We start from the raw sequence: 25,199 nt of genomic DNA on the forward strand, positions 1-25,199 counted from the left end.
ACTTTGCTGAACAATGTTATATCTTTTGAACACTGTGTGATTTAATACAACCGAATTTCGGTATGGGTTCATATATTACCCATCATGCCTGAAAGGGTTAAATCAAACTTTAAGAGGAGTGGATCTCTACAGACAACACAAAAAAATGTATTTGACTTTACAAAAAGTAAATTTTTTCACAAAACGTTACTTAATCCACCCTTTGGAGGTTGGTGCCTTCCTCACATTTAGAGGATAATGCTATCCAAAATTGATACAAAAGGGCACCTTTCAGTGTTCTATCAACTTAATTCATTATTCATACCATCAGATTGGGTAGTGAGATCTTCATAATTCAGGGCACTTAAGTGCTTATAACTTTATAAGGTTATCAGATCTGGAATCTTTTGAACTCGTTGAAAATGTTTTTTAATTACCTATTCACATGATAGATCCGGACAACGTTTTCATCAAAGTATCTGAGATCCGGCCTCTAAAAAGTGCATAAATAACACTTAAGTGCTTGTTACTTTTGGTAGGGTTGTCAGATCTTCAATCTTTTCAACTCGTTGGAAAGGTCTGCATGATAGATCCGGACAACGTTTTATCAAAATATCAGAGATCCGGCCTCCTAAAAGTGTGTAAATAACACTTAAGTGTTAATAACTTTTAATAGGGTTGTCAGATCTTCGATGTTTTAAGCTCATTTGAAAGGTATTTTAATAATCTAACTAACGACGGGTCGATGGACCCGGACAACTTTTCATCAAAATATTTGAGATCCTACCTCTGAAATGTATACAAATGACACTTAAGTGCTCATAACTTTTGATAGGGCATCAGATCATTCATATCAGATCTTTAATGTTTTGAGCTCATTAGAAAGGTCTTTGAAATACCTTTCTAACAATGTATAGCATTACAAAAACCACCCTTTTTGCAATCTTTCAAGCTTTAGCTAGAATCGTTTTTTTAGCATAACTTTTGAAGTGCTTTACTAAACGTTATGATATCAACTAGGGTCTTATGGGACCCCAAGACGAATCGAATGAGACCAAAACGGTCCAAATCGGTTCAGCCAGTCCGGAGATAATCGAGTGCATATTTTTGGGTGCACGGACTCACATCCAGACACACGCACAGACATTTGTTCAGAATATGATTCTGAGTCGATAGGTATACATGAAGGTGGGTCTACGAGGTCGAATTAAGAAGTTCATTTTTCGAGTGATTTTAAAGCCTTTCCTCAGTAAGGTCAAGAAGGCAAAAACATCCTTTTGAAGTTTTTTTTTTAAAGGAGAAGTTCCTAGAATTTGAAAAAAATGCTGATTTTTTATTTGTTTGACACTATGTCCATCGATTCTTTATGTCTAAATAAGCCATTTTGCATAATTAAATTCTTTTAACAGGTCTCCATACAAATTTAGAAGCTTCCATTGAAAAGTGCTTAGAATATATTCAAAAATCTGTCTCTCGAGAAGTTGTTTTCTGATCGATTTGGTGTCTTTGGTAAAGTTATAGAAAAAAAAACACAGTTACATGCTTAAAAAAATTATCCATTTTAAAAAAAAAGTTTGATCACAAAACCTCAATTTGAACAAACTTTTTTTTTCGTTTTTAGTAGAAATCACGACTTTCAATAGGGCCAAATAATATAATTAAAGCTTTTTTGAAATGTAAGTCCTGATAAACCTGAAAATATTTTTTCACGACATCGCTAGGAGTTAAAAAAAAATCACACAAGTTTCCATTTTTAAGGGGGCACAGTACCCGAGCAGGGGTAAATAACACGGAAATACCAAATTTTGGTATTACTTGGGCAAATAACAGCGACCAAAATGTGCCCTTGGTTGTCCAGTAATAGATGGTAAAATACCATGAAATCATACCAAAATCTTGTATGTGGAAGGGCACAACAATACCAAACCATGTTATTCCAAGGGTAAAATAATACCTCAAAATAAAACCATTTCAATACCAAGTTGAGGTCTTCTGGATTTTTGAACATTGCTTGAATACCAAAACTTGGTATTGCCATGGTTTTATTTTTAGGTATTCCCGCGCCCTTGGAAAATCATATTTTGGTATTTCTGTGGTCTTTCACATACATGAGCAACCAAGAGCACATTATGGTCGCTGGTATTTGAACAAGGAATACCAAAATTTGGCATTTTCATACCATTTTTGAGTGCAGCAGTTGCAGTTAGTGAAAAAACGGAAATTATTCATATGCAACAGCCAAATCTACTCACCTGATGATTCCATGTTGTTATTAGTGATATTCTTCACCACACCGAATGCATTTGTCATTGATGAACGGCCTGTGCTTGAAGTTCTTGAAGCTTCTGAAAAATAACAAGATTGAAAAATAAGTATTATTAAAATGAAACTGAATTGAAATTCACCAAAATTCATTAATCTGTCGATTGACTCGTTTTTCAAAGTATTTGGTTATCCCGACTTAGAGATATTTCAACGTTTTTGAAAAAAATATTAGTGGGTATATCACACTAATTTTTAAAATCATCTTTAACATTTTTGGGTTTCAAGTCATTTTAGCGCAAAATTAATTAACTCGTAAATTTTTTTTAACAAATTTCCCATAGTTTCAGAGAAAATTGATGAAACCTTTCAATATTCAAATAATACCAAAATGTGCCATCCTGACTTAGAAAATTTTCCACAATTTCAAGTCATTTCTATAGGGGGTATATCAAAAATGTTAAAATCAAGTTTGAAATTTCCGGTTTTGAATGAAAGCATTCGCTTTGAGACATCATTATAGCGCAAAATTAATTATTTTGTCAAAATTGGTCAAAATTTTCCCATAGTTGCAGAGGAATTTGATAAAATACTGTAATACCAAAAGAATACCAAAATGTGGTGTTCGATCATTGACAAATTCTGCAATTTTGCAATACCAAAACAATACCTTAAATTGGTATGATACCATATTTTGCTCTTGCATAATCCTTAAGACAAATTTTAAAGGGTCCAGGAATACCAAAATTTGGTATTGATACCAGAGAAAGGTATTATTACGCATTTCCCTTGTTATTTACCCATGCTCGGGATAACCAAGAAAGTTGTTGCCTTTTTATTCAAACAATATCAACTTTACGGACAAAATCCTGCAAATCGTGCTGTCAACGGTACTTTAGGGGAAGAATAGAAATAAATTTCGAAAGTTTTCGTAGTTTTGAATATACTAAAATGTATGTTACAAAAATCTTGACTTAGAAAATTCTGGTTCATGTGCACCGTTAACGAAATTTAACCTAAAAATGGCCATTACTCAAAAAAGTGCAGTTTATAAAAAAATCACTTAATTACTTTTCGTTCAATGTTTTATCTTAAAGTGATTTTTGTTTATTTTGCTGTTTAAAAAAAAATCCCCACCCAAAACAAAACGCTCGTTATACCCTATACATCAAAAGTTGGCACTTTTTGTCTACTAAAACGACTTAAAAAATAAAAAAATAATAAAAAATATCAAGGTTTGTGAAAAATTTGTTTTTTTTTTTTAAATTAATATGTAGTTATATAAAAATTAGGTATTTTTTAGAGTGTTACATTATTTTTCTGAATATGTAGTTTAAACCATAACCTACAACTTTGCCGAATGAACCCAATCGATCAGAAAACCTTTTCGTGAAATAATGATTTTCGAATGTATTCATAGCACTTTGCTATGGACAGCTCCCAAAATTTGTCTGGAGACTTGTATGACGAAATTATTTATGCAAAATGGCGTTTTTAGATATAAAAAACGATGGAAAAATAAAAATACAATGAAAAGCGTCGAAAATTACTTAACATTTTTAGACATTTTGAGGTTAGCACTTTCGAAAAATCTCAATATTTTCGCAATTAAAATATATTTTATAAAGGAAAGCACCCCTATAAATTTTGTTTTAAAAAGCTGAGAAAATTTCCCCATTTCTTTAGACTTTTTTGATTGGGGTTGCTAAGGTTTTTTCAGTAACCAAAATATAGCGTTCATTTTTAAACGGGTTTTATCTTTTTAATTTATAATTCGCTTTTCAAAGTTAAAATACGAAACTGTTGTGATATTTGCTATACTTAAAGTTTTAAAAGACTGAAATGCTTATTTTACGTCATTTTTAAATGTCAGGCTTAAATTTAAATTTTTGCTCGAAATTATTTCTATTGGAAAGAGCATAAAATTTTACAAAATTTAATTTTGTATGATTGACAATCAAACCAATAATGTTATGAAGATTTAACAAACTAACTTAGATTTTTATGACATTCCGGCTTCTATCATGTTTTCACAGCATCAATAGCCTAATCAATGCTGAGTTAGAATCTGACTGAATCGAATTCCACAAGCTTTTTGGTGAAACAATAGTTAATTAAACACGACTTCCCCCTGATCAGTGGGATTTATGTTGATACGGGAACTCCTCTTATCACGCAAACGGAAGTCGAATTTCAAAGTCCACCTTGAGCATGACTCGTTATCTTGCAAAATTGTGTGTGTGTGTGTGGGATAACAATTGAAATTCAGGTGTTTTTTTTACTAATCTTCAAATGAGTCACGCTGTGCATCCCAAAAGAGAACGATTGTCCACTGGAGTTGACGATTTCCTAATCTCCTTTGATCACAAAAATCACAGAAGAGTCCAAAGTGTTACTCACTTTGAGGCTCAAACTTTTTTGAAATCAGAGCATAGATGTAATTATTTACCATTGATTAAATGATCAAGATAAAATGCGAAATTTCGTCAAAAATGTGTAGTTGTTGCTCAACATTCAGCACACCGTCTTTCACAGTCAAGTCCAAGAACGAAGAAATGAGGCTTCTTGCTCATCGAATGGCAAAACTTGCCCGCTCTTGTTCACGGTTGCATGCACTATTTCGATGAAACAACACCGATAGCCGACCCTAAATTACATTTTTACCGCACAATTTAGTGTGAAAGAGCTGCCCCCTCGAGTTGGGTTGCATGGCGAAAACCCATTCGAGCGGAAGCGTGCAAGTTTAGTTGGTTCAAGTCGAGTGCGAAGGTCGACGCCGCGGGGTTTTTTTTTCAAGAAATTGGGTTAACAGTAAATAGAGAGACCCCTTCGATAACCACAGTGGCAAGTGTGGTCATGACCGACTCTGAAGGTGTGTGTGTGTGCCTTTTTGCGTTGGTTTGGCCCCCGGGCAATCCTTACGAAAGAGCGCAATTGTGAAACTTGAGCCACTTTGTAATTTCTTTTTCTGGCTTCCTGATTGAGGTAGTTGGCAAAACTACCTTGATTTGGGAAGTAAAATGAATGATTTTTAGAATGCTTCCAGAATGCTTGCAAGTAGTTTATTCTGTGACACCCTATTTAAACTTTAATATCCCATTCGCAAGGGGTCCTCAGAGTCAGTTATAATCGTTTTGAAAACCTCAACTGTCAAAGTTGTATGAGTTACAATCAAAACTGTATACAGTAGTCAGGCGTGTACGTGTGTCAAACGCGTTCTGACTAATTTCCCTCTAGTCAGTTGTCGCACCTGCAGCAATGTTCAGGGTGTGCCAAGATAGCACGATCGGAACTTTTTCAAATTTATCCCCTAAATCATATCATATGAATATCAAAAGGTGTGGCATTTAAGCTGCACAAAATGGCGTCCTTAACCCAATGTGGCCCAAAGTGAACGTGCGACAAGATAGCACGATAACGACGAAGTGTCATGCGGCATACGGCTGTGAAATTATGTATCAGGAAAACATTGAAAAAGGTTTTTTTTATATTTTGTTGGGTAACTCTGAGACCAACTAAAATTAAAAACAAAAACATTTTTTTAAGTTTCAATGATTTGTCGCAATAAAGCTAACCTTTAGTTTTCTTAACGTTTCAACTCAGGATCGTATAACTTGAAGAAGCAACAATGTATGAACTGATAAATGAAAGTGAAATTCATCCAACAATGAAAGCAACTTATGGTTGAGTTGAGATCTCCAGCTTAGCCAGACCTTGACCATGAAACCAAACTTTATGAGGCTTGACGTGCTGTAATTGTTTTGTAGATTAGATATGATTTTGACATATAACAACAACAAAACTTAGGCGTACGTTAAAAAAATACTACAATTTCATATAGGGGAACTATACCCTTTTTCAGCCTATTTCTATTATCGGCCTATCAGCACTTTGATCGAGAATTAAAGCTTTTATAAAGTGTTTTTGACTGATCCAAAGTAATAAATAGCTAAAAAAAAGTGAGCAAGCAACTCTCCATTGTTGATACATCTAAAAATGTTGATTTAATAGCGGAAAACGGCGAAAGTGATGAGAATTGACCGAACGGCTTAGAGTGATTAAAATGGGTATATTTCCCCTAAACAAGACAAAACCAACCATGACATCAAACCAGACAAAATATTTAAAAGTGGTAAGAAAGGCAACAACACTATTCAAATCCGCAAGTTGAGTGATCGAGAACAGAACGTAAACAGTGTGTGTATGTGAGTGTGGATTTTTCGCGAACTAACGTAAATACAATTGCGTGCGTGGTTTGGTAAAGCAACAAAAACAAACAAACAAACAATCCAGCGAACGTTCTCCAGCAAACGATCAATCAACGCGCGAGGGGGATCGATTAGATTAAACCGTTGTTATTCCTTCCGTTTGGATGTAGGAACTTTGTTTTTATCTGCCAACTCGATATATGACGCGTGTTTCATGTTACTTTTCAGAAGCGAACTAATTGGCTGGTTGGAGGAGGAAGAAGAAAAAAACACGTTAAGAGTGGCGTTGGTGGAAGAAAAGTGTGTTATTTTTTGTGACGACGAGATTTAAAACGGCTTCAAGGTATAATATAAAAATTCTAATGCTTTAAGGTTCAAACGGTATCTTTTTCTGTGGGTTATACTCATTCGCCTTTCAACAGTCAACAAACATTTTGGTACTAATCTACGTTTCCATACAATGCATCATCGAACACATTTGTTTGCAGAAAAGTTGCTTCCCATGAGTTCATAAAATATGATTAATTCCAAATTTACTAAAATTTCCTGTAACTAGCAATCAAATTATTTCTCTTAAAATAAATATCATTTTTGAAACACTAGAGTGAGCGTTACAAACTGTTAGTTTATATCCAAGGATACGTTCTTTTTAAATGTTTGTATTGAAATTTTGAAATACTCATTTAATTGACATACATTGAATTTGTTATTACGATTCTTATTTAATTAAACGTTCCTATACAAGTTGTAGTAAAAGTTCTAAGGATGTTGTGAATCCTCAAATAACAGGTTGGTCTTTCTACCTTGAGCACACCTGACGCCAATCGGCTGCGATTCATTGAGCACTAATAATTCTTGATGTTTCTCGCCAGGATGGATTTACGTCACTGCGTGATGATGATGTTGACCATCCTCATGGATTGAATAGGAAGGTTCCAGCACTTTCCAACCGCCCAAGATTCGTAGTTTATTCATGCTTCATTTGATGTTGTACAGTCTAGTCTCTATTATTCGAACTCCCCGCGAAAATTTGTCTAATGTTGGGTCATTGAGTTTAAATTAGTGCGTCCACTTTCCCGGGGTTACAAAATTCCCGGGAAACGGGAAATTTTCAACGAATTTCCCGGGAAATTTAACAAATTTCAATTTTTTTCTTCTTTTTTCTGATCAATATTTGGCAAAGCAAAAATTGTATAGAATAGCAACTTAAATGGTCAAAATAAGTGTGAGGATCAATTCTGTTTTTTTAAAGGTCCAATAAACCAAATTTTCAGTTTTTTTGCTTTTTGGGTGTTTTTAAATACCCCTGACTCAAGGCGGTTTCAAAAACACCCAAAAAGCAAAAACTGGAAATTGACCTTGTAAAAAAACGTACAACGTTAAGAAAATATATGAATTTTCTAAATGTATATGCTGTCTTTGAATTCGTACAGAAAATCCAAAAATAATGATGAATATGTTTTGTTAAAAAGTAGGTATTATTTTTTTAATCACAGTGTTTGGACAGTGAGTAAAATGAATCCATGCTCCAAAACCATAAAATTGCTTATAAATTTGTCTCTGTGACCAGCTTAATTGATTAATTGTTTATTTACATTCATCTGACAATGTTTGTCTTGATTGTCAATGTTTGAGAGAATATGATAGGAAATAATATTGATGATAACTAAGTTGAAATTAAAAAATATGCAGAAAATCTGTTTTTCATGACAAATATTTTTCTGGAACAAATCTTACTGGTTTGAGCGTATAAATAAATAGATAAGCATCGCATTTACCTTAAAAATCAGCTTTTTACTTGAAATACAATTTTTATGCAATCACAACTCAAATTTTTTAAATATTTGAAACGAGTTCTGGAGTTTTTTTTTTTTTGAAAAGGTCCAATAAACCAAATTTTCAGTTTTTGCTTTTTGGGTGTTTTTTAATACTCCTCACTAAAGGCGGTTTCAAAAACACCCAAAAAGGAAAAAATGGAAATTTGGGTCATTGGATCTTTTCAAAAAATCTCCAGAGTTTTTGAAATATGTTTTATCTTTTGGACACCTTTGCATCATGAAATAAACCTTGACATGAAATATTTAGACGAACTGATTAGTTTAATAAGAACTGTTAATTGAATAAAATAAAATTTAGTTCTATAATTATTTTTTTTAAAGAATTTTTAAAAACAAGTAGGCCAAAAAGTAAAAAAAATACTTCCGCTTGAATTTCGGGATTTCTCGGAATTATATTTTTTCGGAAAATCCCGGGAATTCCCGGGACGGAAAATTCTAGTTTAGATATGAGCATAAAATACATCTGGGAATATCTAACCAAAGATGAAAAAATCTTTTTATTTTGTTTTTATTTTGATTAAACTTTGTCCATTGATACCATAATCCAAATAAGTTATGTTGCATCATTGTTTTCTCCAAGCAAGTCTCCATTCAAATTTGTGGGCTGTTTATGGAAAAGTGCTATGCAAATATTCGAAAATCTTTACTTTGAAAAGAAACTTTCTTATCGATTTGTTGTTTTCACAAATTTATAGGATATGCTTTGATTACCCATTTACTTGACTAACTTTTTGTTACAAAAAACCCGATTTTGACCAATTTCACCGCCTTCGATGTTTTTTTTTGCATATTTTTATTCGTTTTAGTGGACAAAAAATGCCCATTTTTTAGCTATAGTATGACGAAATCGGATGGTTTTTAGCCAAGTAATGAAGTTTAAATGTGTTTTCGAGTAAATTATTTAATTTACTCGAAAAAGAAACAAAAAAAACATTTTTGGATTTTTAATTTAATTTAAATTTAAAAAAATATATAAATTTGTGATGAAATGCGCCGTGTTTGAGTAAATGACGTTTGAATGTTAAAATTTTCAGAAAAGTGTGAAAAGCGTTCTATTTTTTATTGTGTCTTATCAAACTATTTATAGAATATAACAAAGGGGTACCCCCCAATCAAAATAATTAATTTTAATAAAGGTTAATTAAAAATGGCAATTTTTCCGCGTACTCATGTTTTCCTAATTGTCCTAATCATAATTTACAACTTTACCTAAGACACTAATCTTATCTAACCTAAACGATCAGAAAATCCGTCCTCAAAATATAATTTTTCCAATATTTGCATAGCACTTTTAATGGACAGTCCCCAAATTTGTACGGAGAGAGCAATAATGCAATATGGCTTATTTGGACCTAAGGAATTGATTGACAAAGATTCATGCTAATAAAAAAATACGATCAACAGTCGTTTTGCGAAAACGTTGCGAATTTCTCAGATAGTGGGTAGAGCTCATGCGTTTTTGGCTTCTTTGGTGGTCGTATACACCAAAGCTCTATCTTTTCATCGAATACTAGTTTTAGGATCTTTCATGAAAACCACTCAAGCCGCCATTACACTATCACAAACAAATTAGACAAGACACGCACCTTTTTGGCGTTTTTTTTTTCTTAACATATTTTTATTAGGTTCTTTTAGGTGCTGTGACCAGGTTGGGACCGAGGATCAGTAAAACAATATATAATACAAAAAACTCCTTAAATTCCATACTTGGAGATCATGTAACTGACGAGGGTTACTTGGTCCAAGCGGGTCTTGCAGGTCTTGAACCTGCCGATGTACTCGGAGAAACCTTTTTGGCATTTGGCAAGCAAGTTTGCAGGCAAACAAACTGTCTGTTCAAACTTTTACACTGTAAATTTTTGGTTGCTATTCACTAAAATATATATTTTTTAATTAAATATTTTAGAGCCGTGTTTTTGGCGAGAATATTAATCGAACTGGTAGAAGTAACTATTATAATTACAAATGAATGTGTATGTGTAGGTGTAGGAAAGTGAATTATTTGACTACATTTATAAATGATATTGTGATGGACTTAAGCAAATGTGTTGGCTCATAACTTTTAAACAGTAACAGTATGTTTAATCTTCCTTGATGAATATAGTAAAGGATTAAACACTACTTCACAAATATTATGTTATTTTTTGTATAATATTTCGAACACTTTTCTTTAATTTGTACTTTAAAAATACTTAAGTGTAAAGAACTCATAATTAAAAAATTGAGGTTATACGGTTCAGCAACAGAAAACACGCAGAAATACCTTAATATGCTAAAATAAATAATTTTTTAAATAAAATAATAGAACATGATTATCAAACATTTCCAAAAGTCCATAAGCATGTACAGTATGTAAAAAAAAGTATTTACACCCCTTGGGCACTATGCACATTTTGTGATGAAACATGTAAAACATTTAAAGTTTGACAGGAACCTAGTACTACGTTTGGTTCAGAAACAAATACTATTACGTTGTTATATAACAAATACTATTACGAAACTAAAAAAGGTGCAAAAAAAGTTTGTACACCTTTCGAAAAATTAACATAAATAATGTTATTTGTTGACAAATCACCATAAATCCAGTCTCCCAACTTCAAATAGGCATCCTTGACTGATTTATAAAATAATTTGGATTGAATATAAAGTTTACTAACAACTTAGTATAAAAGTTTATATAACTCTGGAAATTCTATATAAAACTTATCTAAACTTAATTTTGCAAACTTTTAATTCAACTAAATGTCAATATATTACCTTAGAATTGCTAAATAAACATTTTGGAGTGGGTATAACACCGTTTTGGGGGTATTAGTATCGATAGAGTAGATTTTGCTTTGAAATTTCGTACCAACCCGGAATTACGTCGTAGGAAAATCCGCCGGCATCCGAACCACGATTTACAAGTCAACCTATGTGGCATCGGAAAGGGCATAAAATTTCCGATCTTTTGATACCAAAACATCTTGGTTTTTTTAAAACCTACGTTTTTAAATACCTTATTTCCCCAAAAAGTTTGCCAAACATGTTTGCTGTAGTGTAATGGGCAAACAAACGGTTTTTTTGTTTGTTTGCGAAGCTTTTTTTGTTTGTGTTTTGTCTAGTTTGATTGTTTGTTTTGGATAGTGTAATGGCGGCTTCATAAGACAATTTTTTGACTGAAACCACATTACAATTTTAGTTAAGAGACTTTTATATCAATAAAAATGACTAAATTGATTTTTGTTTCACTTCTGATTGATTTACGTTTTTTTTTTTGTTTTTTTTTTGTTTTTTTTTTATAATTTTTTCTTACTCTTGCTAGTGCCTTAGTTAAAGAAATAATTGTTCCTAAATGGATTATGATGCAACACACAGCTGTAAGGAACTCCAAAACTCTGTTATGCACTTCAAAACAACTCATTGTATCTTGATTATTCACCAATAAAACCGAATTGAATTGAGAACTGATTGATTTACTTTACGTGTCTTCTAAAATTAGACCAGTCAAGCAAAACTCCCTCCTAATCGAGCGCTCCTTTCCGTGTCGCAAAACTCGCGTGACTCCATTTTTGGCGGCGGCGGCAGTAAGATCACGCCATGCTGTCTGTTGAACACATTTCCAGAAATCACGCCACAGGCGGCACCTGGCTGTCTAGTGGGTCTACTAGTGGTCCCACTAAACCTATACTAAATTGAGCCCCAACACAGCTGCTGGGTGCTTTTTTGTGGGCCCAATTTGGGCTAATCGGGGTAAAATAGTACAAATTTATATTTTAATGTTTTGTTTTTTTCGACAAAATGTTTGAAAATAGATTATTTTAGGGAAAAAAGTAGATATCAACAAATATTTGCCCCATTTTTCAGATTATTCTCGAAAAAACCAGAGCCTGATGGTGGGTACAAGTCGTGTGACGTCATCGAGTGGCATAATTTTTGCGTCGCCACAAAAACCTGCTGCTCGTCAAGCGGTCCGAGGTCCGAACCGGTTTCCCAGTTTGGGCGCTGGTCTGGTCTGTGGTCGTGTGCTTAATCCACGCATGGCAATGGACCTTGGACGGGCAGCCGTAGCCCATCCCGGATATAGAGAGATGGAATGTTGGCTCACGTGCAGGTCAATAATATATTTGTGTATTGGCTGACGCAGGTGGACTTGGATATTCTGCAGAATATGATGTTTTAGCAAACAACAGACTATCAATCACTCTAATTTGACTTAGTTGATATGAAGGAAAGATTATTTTTTTCATAATTTGAAAATCTAAAGCTGCTTAGAAGATCTTCGGTTCTTTTTTATACCAAGATACTAACACGACCTATCCATTCAAGTATCATCACGTCATTCCACCGCGTATAGTGGATTTGGTGTTGGTGATATTCAAGACTAAAGGTTCAAAAGATCACCCCACCAAGCCACTTTCCATTTGTTTGCATTGCAACTTTGACGTCAAAGTCGTTGCTCGTACGATCCCGGCCCCGTACGAACGTAATTAGTTTAATTTGGTTAACAATGCAAAATAATGAACTATCAACTTCGCTTTCCTGTTTATGGCGGAGTTTCTTTTTATCATTTTTGCAAAATACTTCATTTCAAACAATTAACTCAATATTCATACAAGAAACTTCAAACACAAAAATGGCTTATTATATCAATTTCTAATCATTAAAATTTTACGATAGTAATCGTCTTCGCGCGTGAGCTTGTAAATGTGTTTCCACAATCATGTTTGATTAAAGCGTTATCACCAAGCACCAAGAGAAGATTGCTTATCGACACGGCGTCTGGCCGTGGTCTGTGAGTGTGAGAGTTTGAGCAGCAAGTGCAGCGCACACAGTGATTTAGCTGTTTTTTTATTCGTGTGCCATAATCGCACGATTGGCATTTACACGGTTTATTTGTAAGCTAAATAAAGGTACACGCAAATTTGGTTTCGACCTGTCTCCACAGGTTAAAGCTAGCTTTTTTGTGGCTTCGGTTGGCAACAGCGCAGCGATGTCTGCAGCTGGATTTTTTTTCGCACGATATGATAAAATGATAATTAGCATTCGATATCCATTCATTAGGTTTCTGTGTGATTAGAAACTGGTTTGAGCTTGTTTTGGTAGAATTTTCGTGCATCTGTTTGGATAGTTTTCTAACATTTGAGGTCATCGCACTTGGATTTTGATGAGAAACTTCTTTTGAAAATATATTTTAAAAGGAAAAATGAATATGAATATAAATGCTTCTCAAACTGAAATTTTGCATTGACAAAGAGAGGAAACAGAATTTTTAGATAATAGCACTACGCGTTAACTAGTCATGATAATATTAGGTACATCAAAAATAGATAGATTCTATGTAAAAAAAATGTGTAATTTTACATACAGTATGTAAAAAAAGTATTTACACCCCTTGGGCATTATGCACATTTTGTGATGAAACATGTATTGACAGGAACCTTACTTGTTGTTCATGCAAACATTTGTCAAAAGATGAAAGTTATATAACAGGAACCTCAACATGTTATTTGGTCGCCATCATAACAAATATTTGACTGATTAAAAATAAAACAGTTCAACAAAAATCAAATGTGTAGAAGAATATGTAACTATAAAAATTTATAATTTGAAATGTTAGTTTGCTAAATAGTCGTTACAAAGAACTATTGAATAAACAAATCCATGATCTCCCAACTCCAAATTGTTTACGCATATTTATAGCCATTTAAAATTAGAATTTGACTTGCATGCAAGTTGGAAAACTTGAATGAGAACCAACTGAAAATATAATTTTAAAATGGCTATAAATATGTGTAGAAACAATCTAAAACAGTTTAAACGTGAACTTTAAGATACATTTATGTTTATGCAATAGTTCTTTGTAAAATAGTCAGTCTAATTTCAAAACTAACATTTCAAATATCTCAAAATTGGGACCATTTAGCAATTCTAATTAGGCAAAATTCTACTAGGAACACATATACTGTCTAGAGACAAAATCACCGTTTTGATTGGTTATTTGTATCGATAGAATAAAATTATTTCGTTAAACATTTCGTATCTAAATGTCCATATATTACATCGTCGGAAACATCCATAACCGGTATCTAGAATAACCGGTCCACCCAATTACGTCGTCAACCGGCATTTCAGAAAGTCAATAAAATTTCCGATCTTTTGATACCCATACATCCAGGTTTTCTATAAAACCCACGTTTTTAAATACCTAAGCAAAAACGTTGTTATGGCTTCGTTTGAGCAACCTGCCAAAAATGTATGGAATTTCGTAATTTTTATTCTCGTGGATCAAACTTACTTTTTGCCCAGGTATTTAAAAACGTAGGTTTTAAAGAAAACCTAGATGTATGGGTATCAAAAGATCGGAAATTTTATGCCCTTTCCGATTCCACATAGGTTGACTTGTGAATCGTGGACCGGTTCGATGCCGGCGGATTTTCCTACGACGTAATTCCGGGTTGGTACGAAATTCCAACGAAAAATCTATTCTATCGATACAAGTACCCCCAAAACGGTGTTATACCCACTCCAAAATGTTTATTTAGCAATTCTATGGTAATATATTGACATTTAGATGAATTAAATGTTTGCAAAATAAGTTAAGATAAGTTTTATATAGAATTTCCAGAGTTATATAAACTTTTATACTAAGTAGTTAGTAAACTTTAGATTCAATCCAAATTATTTTTTTAATCAGTCAAGGATGCCTATTTGGAGTTGGGAGACTGGATTTATGGCGATTTGTCAACAAATAACATTATTTATGTTAATTTTTCGAAAGGTGTACAAACTTTTTTGCACCTTTTTTTATTTTCGTAATAGTATTTGTTATATAACTTTTTATAGAAATCATCTTTTCGTGAGCTTTTTGTAGCAAAATGTTTGGCATGAGTTTCTGAACAAAACGTAGTACTAGGTTCCTGTCAAACTTTAAATTTTTTACATGTTTCATCACAAAATGTGCATAATGCCCAAGGGGTGTAAATACTTTTTTTACATACTGTAAAAATAGTAACAATTCACCACTTTTTATGTACAGGTTCCGTGTTCATATCGGTTGTTGCGTTTGAAACGGAATTCATAAACGATTCGAACCGAATTCTGTTCCATTCGAATGAGTTGACTGCAGGGATGGAATAATCACAAAAAAAACCCATTTTCGCTTGCGAACTTTCTTCATCCGCGAAAGAGAGAGGAGGCAAATCACGCAAAAGAAAATCGCTCCCGAACTTCTCCGAAAAAATCAATCTATTGATGATTTATTGTGACTTTCCTTGTTAGCACCACTTAAAACTAATTATTTCGCTTTGTTTACACACATTCCCCATCTACAAAAAGTGACAGGTCATTTTAAGACTTATGACGTTACACTTGCAAGAGTAGTAGTGAAAAAGATGTTCCGCCGAATAATCAAGATGATGATTTTTTTAGATTCCTTTTACCGATCTTTCGTGCGCGAGAGAGGAGAGCCATGCTTCCTTAGGATTTTTTTCTCTTGATGAACGTCCAAAGATTTTCTTTTTTTTGATGATTATCCCATCGCTGGTTGACTGGGATACAATTTAAAGAGCTTTCCATACAAAAGATCTACAAAAAGTGCCGTCTTTTGAACTATAGATACACATGTTGTTTTGGTAAAGCTATGACTTTTTTAAAAAGTGGTTTTCTACAATCTCAAAGAATCTTTTCGTGTGAAATTTTTATATAGTGCGCTGTTTGCAAAATAAAGCTTTTTAAAAGGAAATTTTGATCATCTTTTTTCTTAAATTTATTTATAGTCAAATCTATATCCGCCATGGAACATAATTTTCTAAATAGATTCAAAAATAATGAAAATTTTGACATTTTTTTTGTATGAAAAGAAACTAAGGCCGTTGCAAATATAAGTTTATGACAAACGTGAAAAAACAATAACAAAGCAAAATGATCGAGGGGTCAGTGAATGCAAAAATAAAAAAAAAAACAAATTTTTTTTTTTAAGTTTTCATTTAAAATAATGTGATATTTAAAGGATATTTAAAAGGCGCGCTCTGGAGATATTTTTGAGCTGCTTATTTTTTTTTGTTAAGTAAATGTAAAGCATCGATGTTTCCCTCGTCATTCCTTCGTCAGCCCAGTTAGCGGGCAGCATTATGTAAGTGGGCTACGTTCTCACCTCAGTAACCGAACAGGTACTGTCATACATTTGCAAAAATAAAATAGTTTGAAATTTGATACTGAATACTAATTTAGTACCCAAATTTTTAAAATGTTTTTTTTTAGTGAAAGTATCTAGAATCTTGTTTTTTATTGACAATTTTGACGAGACAAAGGATTGTTTAATTCAATTAATTGAATCAAAAATACACTATGAGACTTTATGAATTTTCAATCATATAAAAAAAAATCAAAAGAAAAATCGATTTCCGAAAACGTAGAGAATCGCTCGAATATTATTTTCAGCCATAAAATTTCTAAAAGAGTGTTTTGCTGGGCTATACATAGCACGATACGTAAACTTCGCTGCATTTGTGAATCTTTCCGGCAAACAACAATATTTAGCCCTGATCATCTTGTGTGGACGTTTTCCGAACAATATTTGCCCGAGCACGGCTGTCTTTTGATAACTTGATGGAAAACAAACTTATTTAACAGGAACACACACACTATGCACTTTGATGACGTGCAGAGCAATAGAATCACGCTCGTAGAATTCCATGAAATCATGTATTTAATTCGTTGCTGAACAAATCTCTGACAGAAAAGAGACATTACTAGTAAAATTCCTTAGAAATGCTAACAGAGAGTGTCTAATTGTAAAAATCACACAGTCCTGTGTCCCAAAACTAATTGCCATTGCTTTCTTGTTGCTCTTGTGACGTTTGCTTTATTGTTTGTTGACTCTAGCGATTCCTTCATCATACTATCCATATCCATGTTGTTCTATAGAAATCAGTAGTTACGCACAACCAAATAACCAAAACAAACCTCCCCGTCTCTCTCTCTCTCTTTCTCTCTTCCCTGCTCGTTCCCCTTTTCTTCCCCTGTTTTCTCTTTTTCTTCCCCTTTCCGTGTAGGTGGCGCTATTCGCCGTGATCGAGAAGCGCTTCCGTGCGCGCCCTCCACCACCGGTATGCCTTCCGACGCCGCCGGCCACACCACCCTCGTCGGACACTGGTGGCGCCCTCTGTAGTGACGTCAGCTCCAACAGCTCGAACGGCACCAACAACTCGCGGTGCACGTACGCCACGTACCGGTACTACCGGCGAACCGCCGCCGACCAGAAGCATCAGAAGCGTCACCGCATGTCCTCGTCCAGTCCGAAAACAGGAACAGGGACAGGAACGAAACCGTACCGGGAGTTCCGGATCATGGCGTCCAGCTCGCCGTCGGCGTCTTCCTCGACCTCGTCCATCTCGTCGAGCGTGGTCCCCGGCGGAGCGGCGTTGACCTCGGTTCGGCTTCAGCGTCGACGCCGGAAGAAGAAGCGCGTGCTGCAACCGGCGGCCAAGGTCGAGCCGGAAGTGGCCGGGGGAAGCTCCCGGGGGTCCAAGAAGGTCACGAGGAATGTAGCACGGGAAGAGGAGGAGGAGGAGGAGGACGAGCGGGATACAACGAACGATGAGGACGGTTCCGACGATGAGGACGAGGACTTCGAGTTTGACGAGACTGACCAGTGTCGCCGGTTGGCGGCCGCCAGCAACGGGAATGGAGCGGAGGAACCGATATGTAAGATATACTTGCGATACTTGTTAAATCAATTATCCCTTTTTCTGTATCTATTTGTACCAAACTAACAGCTTTGTCGATGTGACCGATGTGCCCCGCTCCCCTTCTTTTAGTGATATTGCTTGCCCCTTGATGCTTTATGTAATGCTATTAAACGCACCGTTTAGAACTTTACTCGTGTAGTTGAAAGTATTTTAAAACTAGCTCACTGTTTCATATCATCTGCTGAGTTAGATACCTCACAAATTAGTTCACACACTTGATTGAACGACACATGTTAAGCAAACATTCAACTTAAATTACAGTTTTACTCTCGGGACAAGACAGTGACAAGAAAGTAGCTCTCATTTTTCTTTTTTTTTTGGTTAAGCTCAAGAGCGAGAGAAACCGAGAGAAAAAATAGAAACGAGAGTCACTTTCTTACTCTCTGTCTCAAAAAAATTATTTTTTAATATTTTACAACTGGTATACAATTTTGATATAAACGTGAGCATTTATTATTACGAAAAATTTAATGATCTACAACAGTACCTGTTCGGTAACTAAGCTGTAATAAAAAAATGTTTTAAAGTGTTTGTGAAATTTCAAGAAAAATAAGCTCTGGACACAAATTTAATTAGCTTTTATTTATTTTTTAAAGATAACATAATGCTTTGGTGGTCTTCTCGGCATTTTTCGTTCCGCCCAGTTACCGAACAAGTACTGTTTTTTGTCTAAAAGCCGAAAACGCATGACTCTTTTTTTCACAAATATCAACTTCGAATACGACGAATTAAGAGCGAGTTCACGAACAGAGCATACTTGTCTTGCATCGACCTCACCAATCGGCCTGATTTTTTAGGGGTTGTTTGGACATATATAACTAGCATCTAGGCGAAATATGAACACTCTAGGTCAACGGGAAGTGGGGCTAATCGGGACACAAAGTTTTACTCGTTCTTAATATCAACCGATTTAATTCTGAATTGATACAGATGCTTACGTTTTGTTTTTTTAAGGAGCATAAAATTTCACAAAAGTTTCATTTTGTGTCATTTTACAAGTGTTTTTTCTTCATGAAATATTTTTTAACTTCAAAAATGTAAATTTAAAAAAAAATATTACCGTTACCTGGAAAACGATGCACTTTATCAACATTTTTGATTTTCTTTAAAAATATCATAAAACTTGCACCATCCTAATCTTTGGCTCAAAAGTTGCCTTTATTCATTCCCCCTATAAATTATAAAACATGAGCAATTCTCTACGAAATCGGTCTTTTTTCTTCAATTTTAATTTTTGTATTTTTTAATCCGGCTGAAACTTTTTTGGTGCCTTCGGTATGCCCAAAGAAGCCATTTTGCATCATTAGTTTGTCCATATAATTTTCCATACAAATTCGGCAGCTGTCCATACAAAAATGATGTATGAAAATTCAAAAATCTGTATCTTTTGAAGGAATTTTTGATCGATTTGGTGTCTTCGGCAAAGTTGTAGGTATGGATACGGACTACACTGGAAAAAATAATACACGGTAAAAAAATTTGGTGATTTTTTATTTAACTTTTATCACTAAAACTTGATTTACAAAAAACACTATTTTTATTTTTTTATTTTTGATATGTTTTTAAAAGCCAATCAGAAATTTCAGGTTGTGCAAAAATCACTGACCGAGTTATGAATTTTTAATCAATACTGATTTTTCAAAAATCGAAATTTTGGTCGTTAAAATTTTTCAACTTCATTTTTCGATGTAAAATCAAATTTGCAATCAAAAAGTACTTTACTAAAATTTTGATAAAGTGCACCGTTTTCAAGTTATAGCCATATTTAAGTGACTTTTTGAAAATAGTCGCAGTTTTTTTTTTAAAATTAGTGCACATGTTTGCCCAGTTTTGAAAAAATATTTTGAAAAGCTGAGAAAATTCTCTATATTTTGCTTATTCGGACTATGTTGATACGACCTTTAGTTGCTGAGATATTGCAATGCAAAGGTTTAAAAACAGGAAAATTGATGTTTTCTAAGTTTCACCCAAACAACCCACCATTTTCTATCGTCAATATCTCAGCAACTAATGGTCCGATTTTCAATGTTAATATATGAAACAATTGTGAAATTTTCCGATCTTTTCGAAAAATATTTTTGGAATTTTCAAATCAAGACAAACATTTTAAAAGGGCGTAATATTGAATGTTTGGCCTTTGTGAAATGTTAGTCTTGATTTGAAAATTCCAAAATATTTTTTCGAAGAGATCGGAAAATTTCACAAATGTTTCATATATTAACATTGAAAATCGGACCATTAGTTGCTGAGATATTGACGATAGAAAATGGTGGGTTGTTTGGGTGAAACTTAGAAAACATCAATTTTCCTGTTTTTAAACCTTTGCATTGCAATATCTCAGCAACTAAAGGTCGTATCAACATAGTCCGAATAAGCAAAATATAGAGAATTTTCTCAGCTTTTCAAAAATATCTTTTCAAAACTGGGCAAACATGTGCACTAATTTAAAAAAATGAAAAACTGCGACTATTTTCAAAAAAGTCACTTAAATATGGCTATAACTTGAAAACGGTGCACTTTATCAAAATTTCAGTAAAGTTCTTTTTGATTGCAAATTTGATTTACATCGAAAAATGAAGTTGAAAATTTTACGACCAAAATTTCGATTTTTGAAAAATCAGTATTGATTAAAAATTCATAACTCGGTCAGTGATTTTTGCACAACCTGAAATTTCTGAAAAGTTGGCATTTTATGCCTTCTAAAACATATCAAAAATAAAAAAATTAAAAATAGTGTTTTTTGTAAATCAAGTTTTAGTGATAAAAGTTAAATAAAAAATCACCAAATTTTTTTACCGTGTATTATTTTTTCCAGTGTAGTCCGTATCCATACCTACAACTTTGCCGAAGACACCAAATCGATCAAAAATTCCTTCAAAAGATACAGATTTTTGAATTTTCATCATTTTTGTATGGACAGCTGCCGAATTTGTATGGAAAATTATATGGACAAACTAATGATGCAAAATGGCTTCTTTGGGCATACCGAAGGCACCAAAAAAGTTTCAGTCGGATTAAAAAATACAAAAAAAATCGAATGACCGAAATCCTAGAGAACTGCTCACATTTAATATTTAAAACTACCTACTTTGGGCAATCTACTTTTAGTGCTAAAAATAAAATATAAAAATTGGGATTTTTTCGTTGTTAAAAAAATCTCTTTGAATAATCACATGCCTATTTTGTATAACCAGCAAATTTGTTCCATTGGAAGTGAGTTACCAGGAGAGAAGAAGAGGTCTTATAATATCGAATTTTGCAATTCGTTATAAAATATTACTTTATTAGGCCGATGCAAATATTTAAAAAAAAATTTTGTCCCTCGGCCCTGGGGGGCAAAAAAATAAAAAAATATAAAAATTTAAATAACAAGCCATAGTCTTCACATTGAAATTAAAAAAGTGTTTTAAAATGCATTTTACACTAGTTCAGTTGTTTTGCAAATTGTGTGTGTGAAATTGTGAAGTTTATTGTAAAAATATTTTTTTTGCCCCCTGATTTTTCGGGCCAATTTTGAAGGGGGTGACAAAAACTTTTAAAATATTTGTACCAGCCTTAACAGTACAGGGAAATCGGGAAAGTCGAGAAAAAGTCGGGAATTTCTGAAAAAAATTAAACTTAGGTTTGGAGTTTGTTTTTTTGTGGTAAATATTTTTAATTGTTTAACTAAGTTCATCAAGTAATTTCCAATATTTTTTTTAACAAATGTTTCCCTTGAGCTTTCTGTGAGTATGGGTAAATTACCATAGATAAAGCTTGATTTTAGTTATTAGAAAACTTAAATATCGAATGAAATCCATTCGGTGTTCGTTCTGAAAGAAACAAATAAAAAATAGTTATTTTCGTTTTAAAAAAATATTGAAATTGCTTAAAAAATCAATTAATTTTTATTTAAGTTATTTCAAATATGTTAAAAGAATTTGTCTCTTTAAACACTTTGCATAAAATAAGTGCTGAAACATAGAAACTTACCAAACTGAACTTTTAATTGAAAAAAAATTAAGTTTAATACTGACAACTTTCTAAATCAACATTGATTAAAAAATCCAAAATACAAAATTATAAACGGAACTTTGTAAAATCATTTTTTACAAACTGAACAAAAATAATGAAATTTCTGATGTCACGAAAATTGTCAATATAGTAGTTGTTCGCTAACTGGGCTGGACGAAAAATAACGAGGGGACTACCGATGCATAATATTCATTTGATGAAATATAAAAATAAAAGTTATTCAAATTTGTTTACAATGATTACTTTTCATATTTCTTTAATTGTGACTTGAAATTACATAAAAGTTTGCAAAAAGTTTTTTTATTTGTTGACCATGATTTTTGCATCCATTAACCCCTCGGTGATTTCGGTTTGTTTTGGTTTTTATAATTCTTTAAATTATTTTTCGATGGTTGACATTGACTTTTTATAAAGAGTTATTTGTTTCAAATCATTTTTTATAATAAGAAAGGCCTATTATTTGTGTTTCTGGAAAAGTCGGGAAAAAGTCGGGAATTTGAAAATGGGATTTGAGTGGTCACCTTGTAAACAGTCAAATATTTTACTTTGATATAAGTGAAATTTCGAGAAAATTTTCCATCAAATTTCCAAATCATCACAATTTTAGGCCGCAAAATATTGGATAATAACTTTTTTTTTCGAATCGGGTAATTAAAAAAAATCGTTTTCCCGCAAATATGTCCAAGTCTTGAGATATATTTAGTTTAATACTATTCAATCAAGTTCAGGCTTAAATAAACGTTGATTAAAATGTCATCGCGTATCAATCACTATCGATGAATGCATCATCTACCAAGAAATACCCGTGTTCCAAGGACAACCCCGGGCCCAGACCGGATCTACTGCACCCTTTTCTGTTGACCGCGAAGATGACGTTGATGTTACACGCGCGCAAACTAATCTCGAAAAACCAAGCCCACAGTCCAAAGGTTTATTCTAGAGTTATAACTTGCCTCGACCCGACCGCCGATCATTTGTATGAAGTTCAGACAAGTCGACAGACACAAATAACGGAATCGTCCGAATCACGCGCAACGTCACGTGAGGGCGCAGCTATTCTGTCCGGAGTCGATGATCCGTTCGTAATCCGATCTGATTGATCACTGCCAAAACCAGGAAGCTTCACGTGCCCGCTCCGACTCGGACTCGATCCTGCTTATCAAAATCGGTTGAACCGGTTCAGCGCGCAGTCATGTTCTAGTCTGGGAGGAGCGCTTTGAGGTCAAGTGCAACGCTGTAGTACATGCATAACGTAGAATGTTGAATTGCCGGCGTTGATCTTTGTCAGCCGGTCGGCGGTCATTCAAGTTCGACACACAAAGCCGCACCGACGACGACGACGACGACGTACTCAGTCAACGTGTCATAGTACGAGTGGCAAGTTCAAGGAGACGGCGGGGTTACAACTTGGAACGTGCGTTGAGCGGGCGTTAGCTAGAAATTACAGGCCGAACTCATTATTCATGTAGACAAATGACAGGCAACGAACAAGATAAACTGATCGATATCTATATTTATGTTCAATTGGAATCTGTTTTGCCTCTTCAGTGTTTGTTGCTAGAATTTTTCTAATACGAATTTCAATTGCTTTGTTGACATTGAAAATCGGTGATCCGTTTCCAAGATATTAATGATGACAAATGAAAAGTTGAACTTTCCGCACTTGTATCTAAAAGTAATATTTTTCAATATTGTTTTCATTTGACCGTGAATTGAACACATGAACATTAGGGTTAATTAAATTCGGGCTTATTTAGGGCTACCACCTGCACGGAGAAAAAAGAGTTCCCAAAATCGTGAACAAGCGTTCATGAAAATGGGAACCTCGAACAAAGTGTTCAAATCTCATGGTACGATTTTGAAAAACGTACCATGAAAATTGAACACTTTGTTCGTGGTTCCCATTTTCATGAACGCTTGTTCACGATTTTAGGAACTCTTTTTTCTCCGTGTGAAATAAAAGATTGACCCATCACTAAGATGAATTCCAAATTTGAGCACCCTTCCCTCTAAGCCCTCCTTGGAGTTTGTATGGGAAAAATCGCTAAAATGTATCGAGAAATTAAAAGTGAGAGTGTGTGCAACATGTAGTTAAACTTTCTGTGAAGTTGCGGTGAAGATTAACATGGCACTTTGAAAACACACACACTCTCACTTTTAATTTCTCGATAGAGAAAGGCAACTGTTTTACTTTTTTACCTATGGAAGGCGCAATAGTTATCCGATTCTTACAATTTATCAGTCTCTTTGAGCCGGCCGCACAAAAATGGTAATTTTCGGAAGCTAATAACTTTTTTGCAAAACTCCTAAAAATATTGTGTCTTCGGGAAAGTCGTTCTAAATTTAATGAAGGTTTTTCATCTGAGAAACAGTAAGAATTGGATAACTATTGCGCCCTCCACATGTAAAAATACCATACAAACTTCAAGGGCTTAGAGAGCATTAGAGGCATGTTTTTTTAAAGATTACTAAAACAAGAATAAATGATTTAAAAAAAATATTTCATGTTTTGAAACATGTTTGAAATCATACGTTTTCTCCCTTTCTCCATTCGACTGTAAGTCTTATTCATCCAATCTTTGTATATAACATTATTTTTATTCAGTCTTTAAAAGCATGGTGACAAAACACGTTTTTATTAAGTGGTTGGTGCCTTCCTCTCATTTATAGAATGATTCCAACCCCACTAAAGTATCCACATGGTTTATGGATCGCCCCTAACGTGATCGCAGCACCAAACAGGTCCTAATAAAAATAAGTGATGAGTAAAAAAACAGACTGCCTACAGACTTTTTGTCGAGATTATACATACACCACCGTGGAGAAATAGATTGAGGTTATGTAAATTCAAAGCATTTTTTTTAACTGCTTGTAAGTTTAAATAGGTAAATCAGATCTTGAAAATTCTTAATCCACAAGAAAAATCATTTCAGAACCTTTCTAAAAATATATAATATGGTAGGTTTTCATGCAAAAACCACCTTTTTTGCAAATTGTGAAATTTATACGCATCAGTTTTTTTAAGTAAAACTTTTGATGTGCTTTACTAAATCTTATAAATTTCAATAGGGACTTATATGATCTCAAGACGAATCGAGTGAGGCCAATACTGTCAAAATCGGTTCGGCCAGTGACGAGATATTCCAGTGACATTGGTTCGGTACAAA

General features: G+C 33.9%; 1 protein-coding gene across 3 annotated transcripts in view; it reads left to right on the forward strand.

Moving 5' to 3' along the window:
- LOC6037700 (pantothenate kinase 3) overlaps positions 1–25,199 on the forward strand; it is a 52,313-nt gene that overhangs the window by 16,643 nt on the left and 10,471 nt on the right. The window contains exons 2-3 of one of the 3 annotated variants that reach the window (XM_038258526.1): positions 6,678–6,792; positions 17,323–17,974. The exons of 1 other annotated variant lie outside the window; for it this stretch is intronic. In XM_038258526.1, coding sequence (XP_038114454.1) covers positions 17,551–17,974 — 424 coding nt within the window. In that variant the 5' untranslated portion in view covers positions 6,678–6,792; positions 17,323–17,550. The remainder of the gene's footprint in view (positions 1–6,677; positions 6,793–17,322; positions 17,975–25,199) is intronic. One more of the 3 variants, XM_038258525.1, reaches the window with a different exon arrangement.

The sequence above is a fragment of the Culex quinquefasciatus genome, chromosome 2 (assembly GCF_015732765.1).
Source record: "Culex quinquefasciatus strain JHB chromosome 2, VPISU_Cqui_1.0_pri_paternal, whole genome shotgun sequence".
NCBI classification, from domain to species: domain Eukaryota; kingdom Metazoa; phylum Arthropoda; class Insecta; order Diptera; family Culicidae; genus Culex; species Culex quinquefasciatus.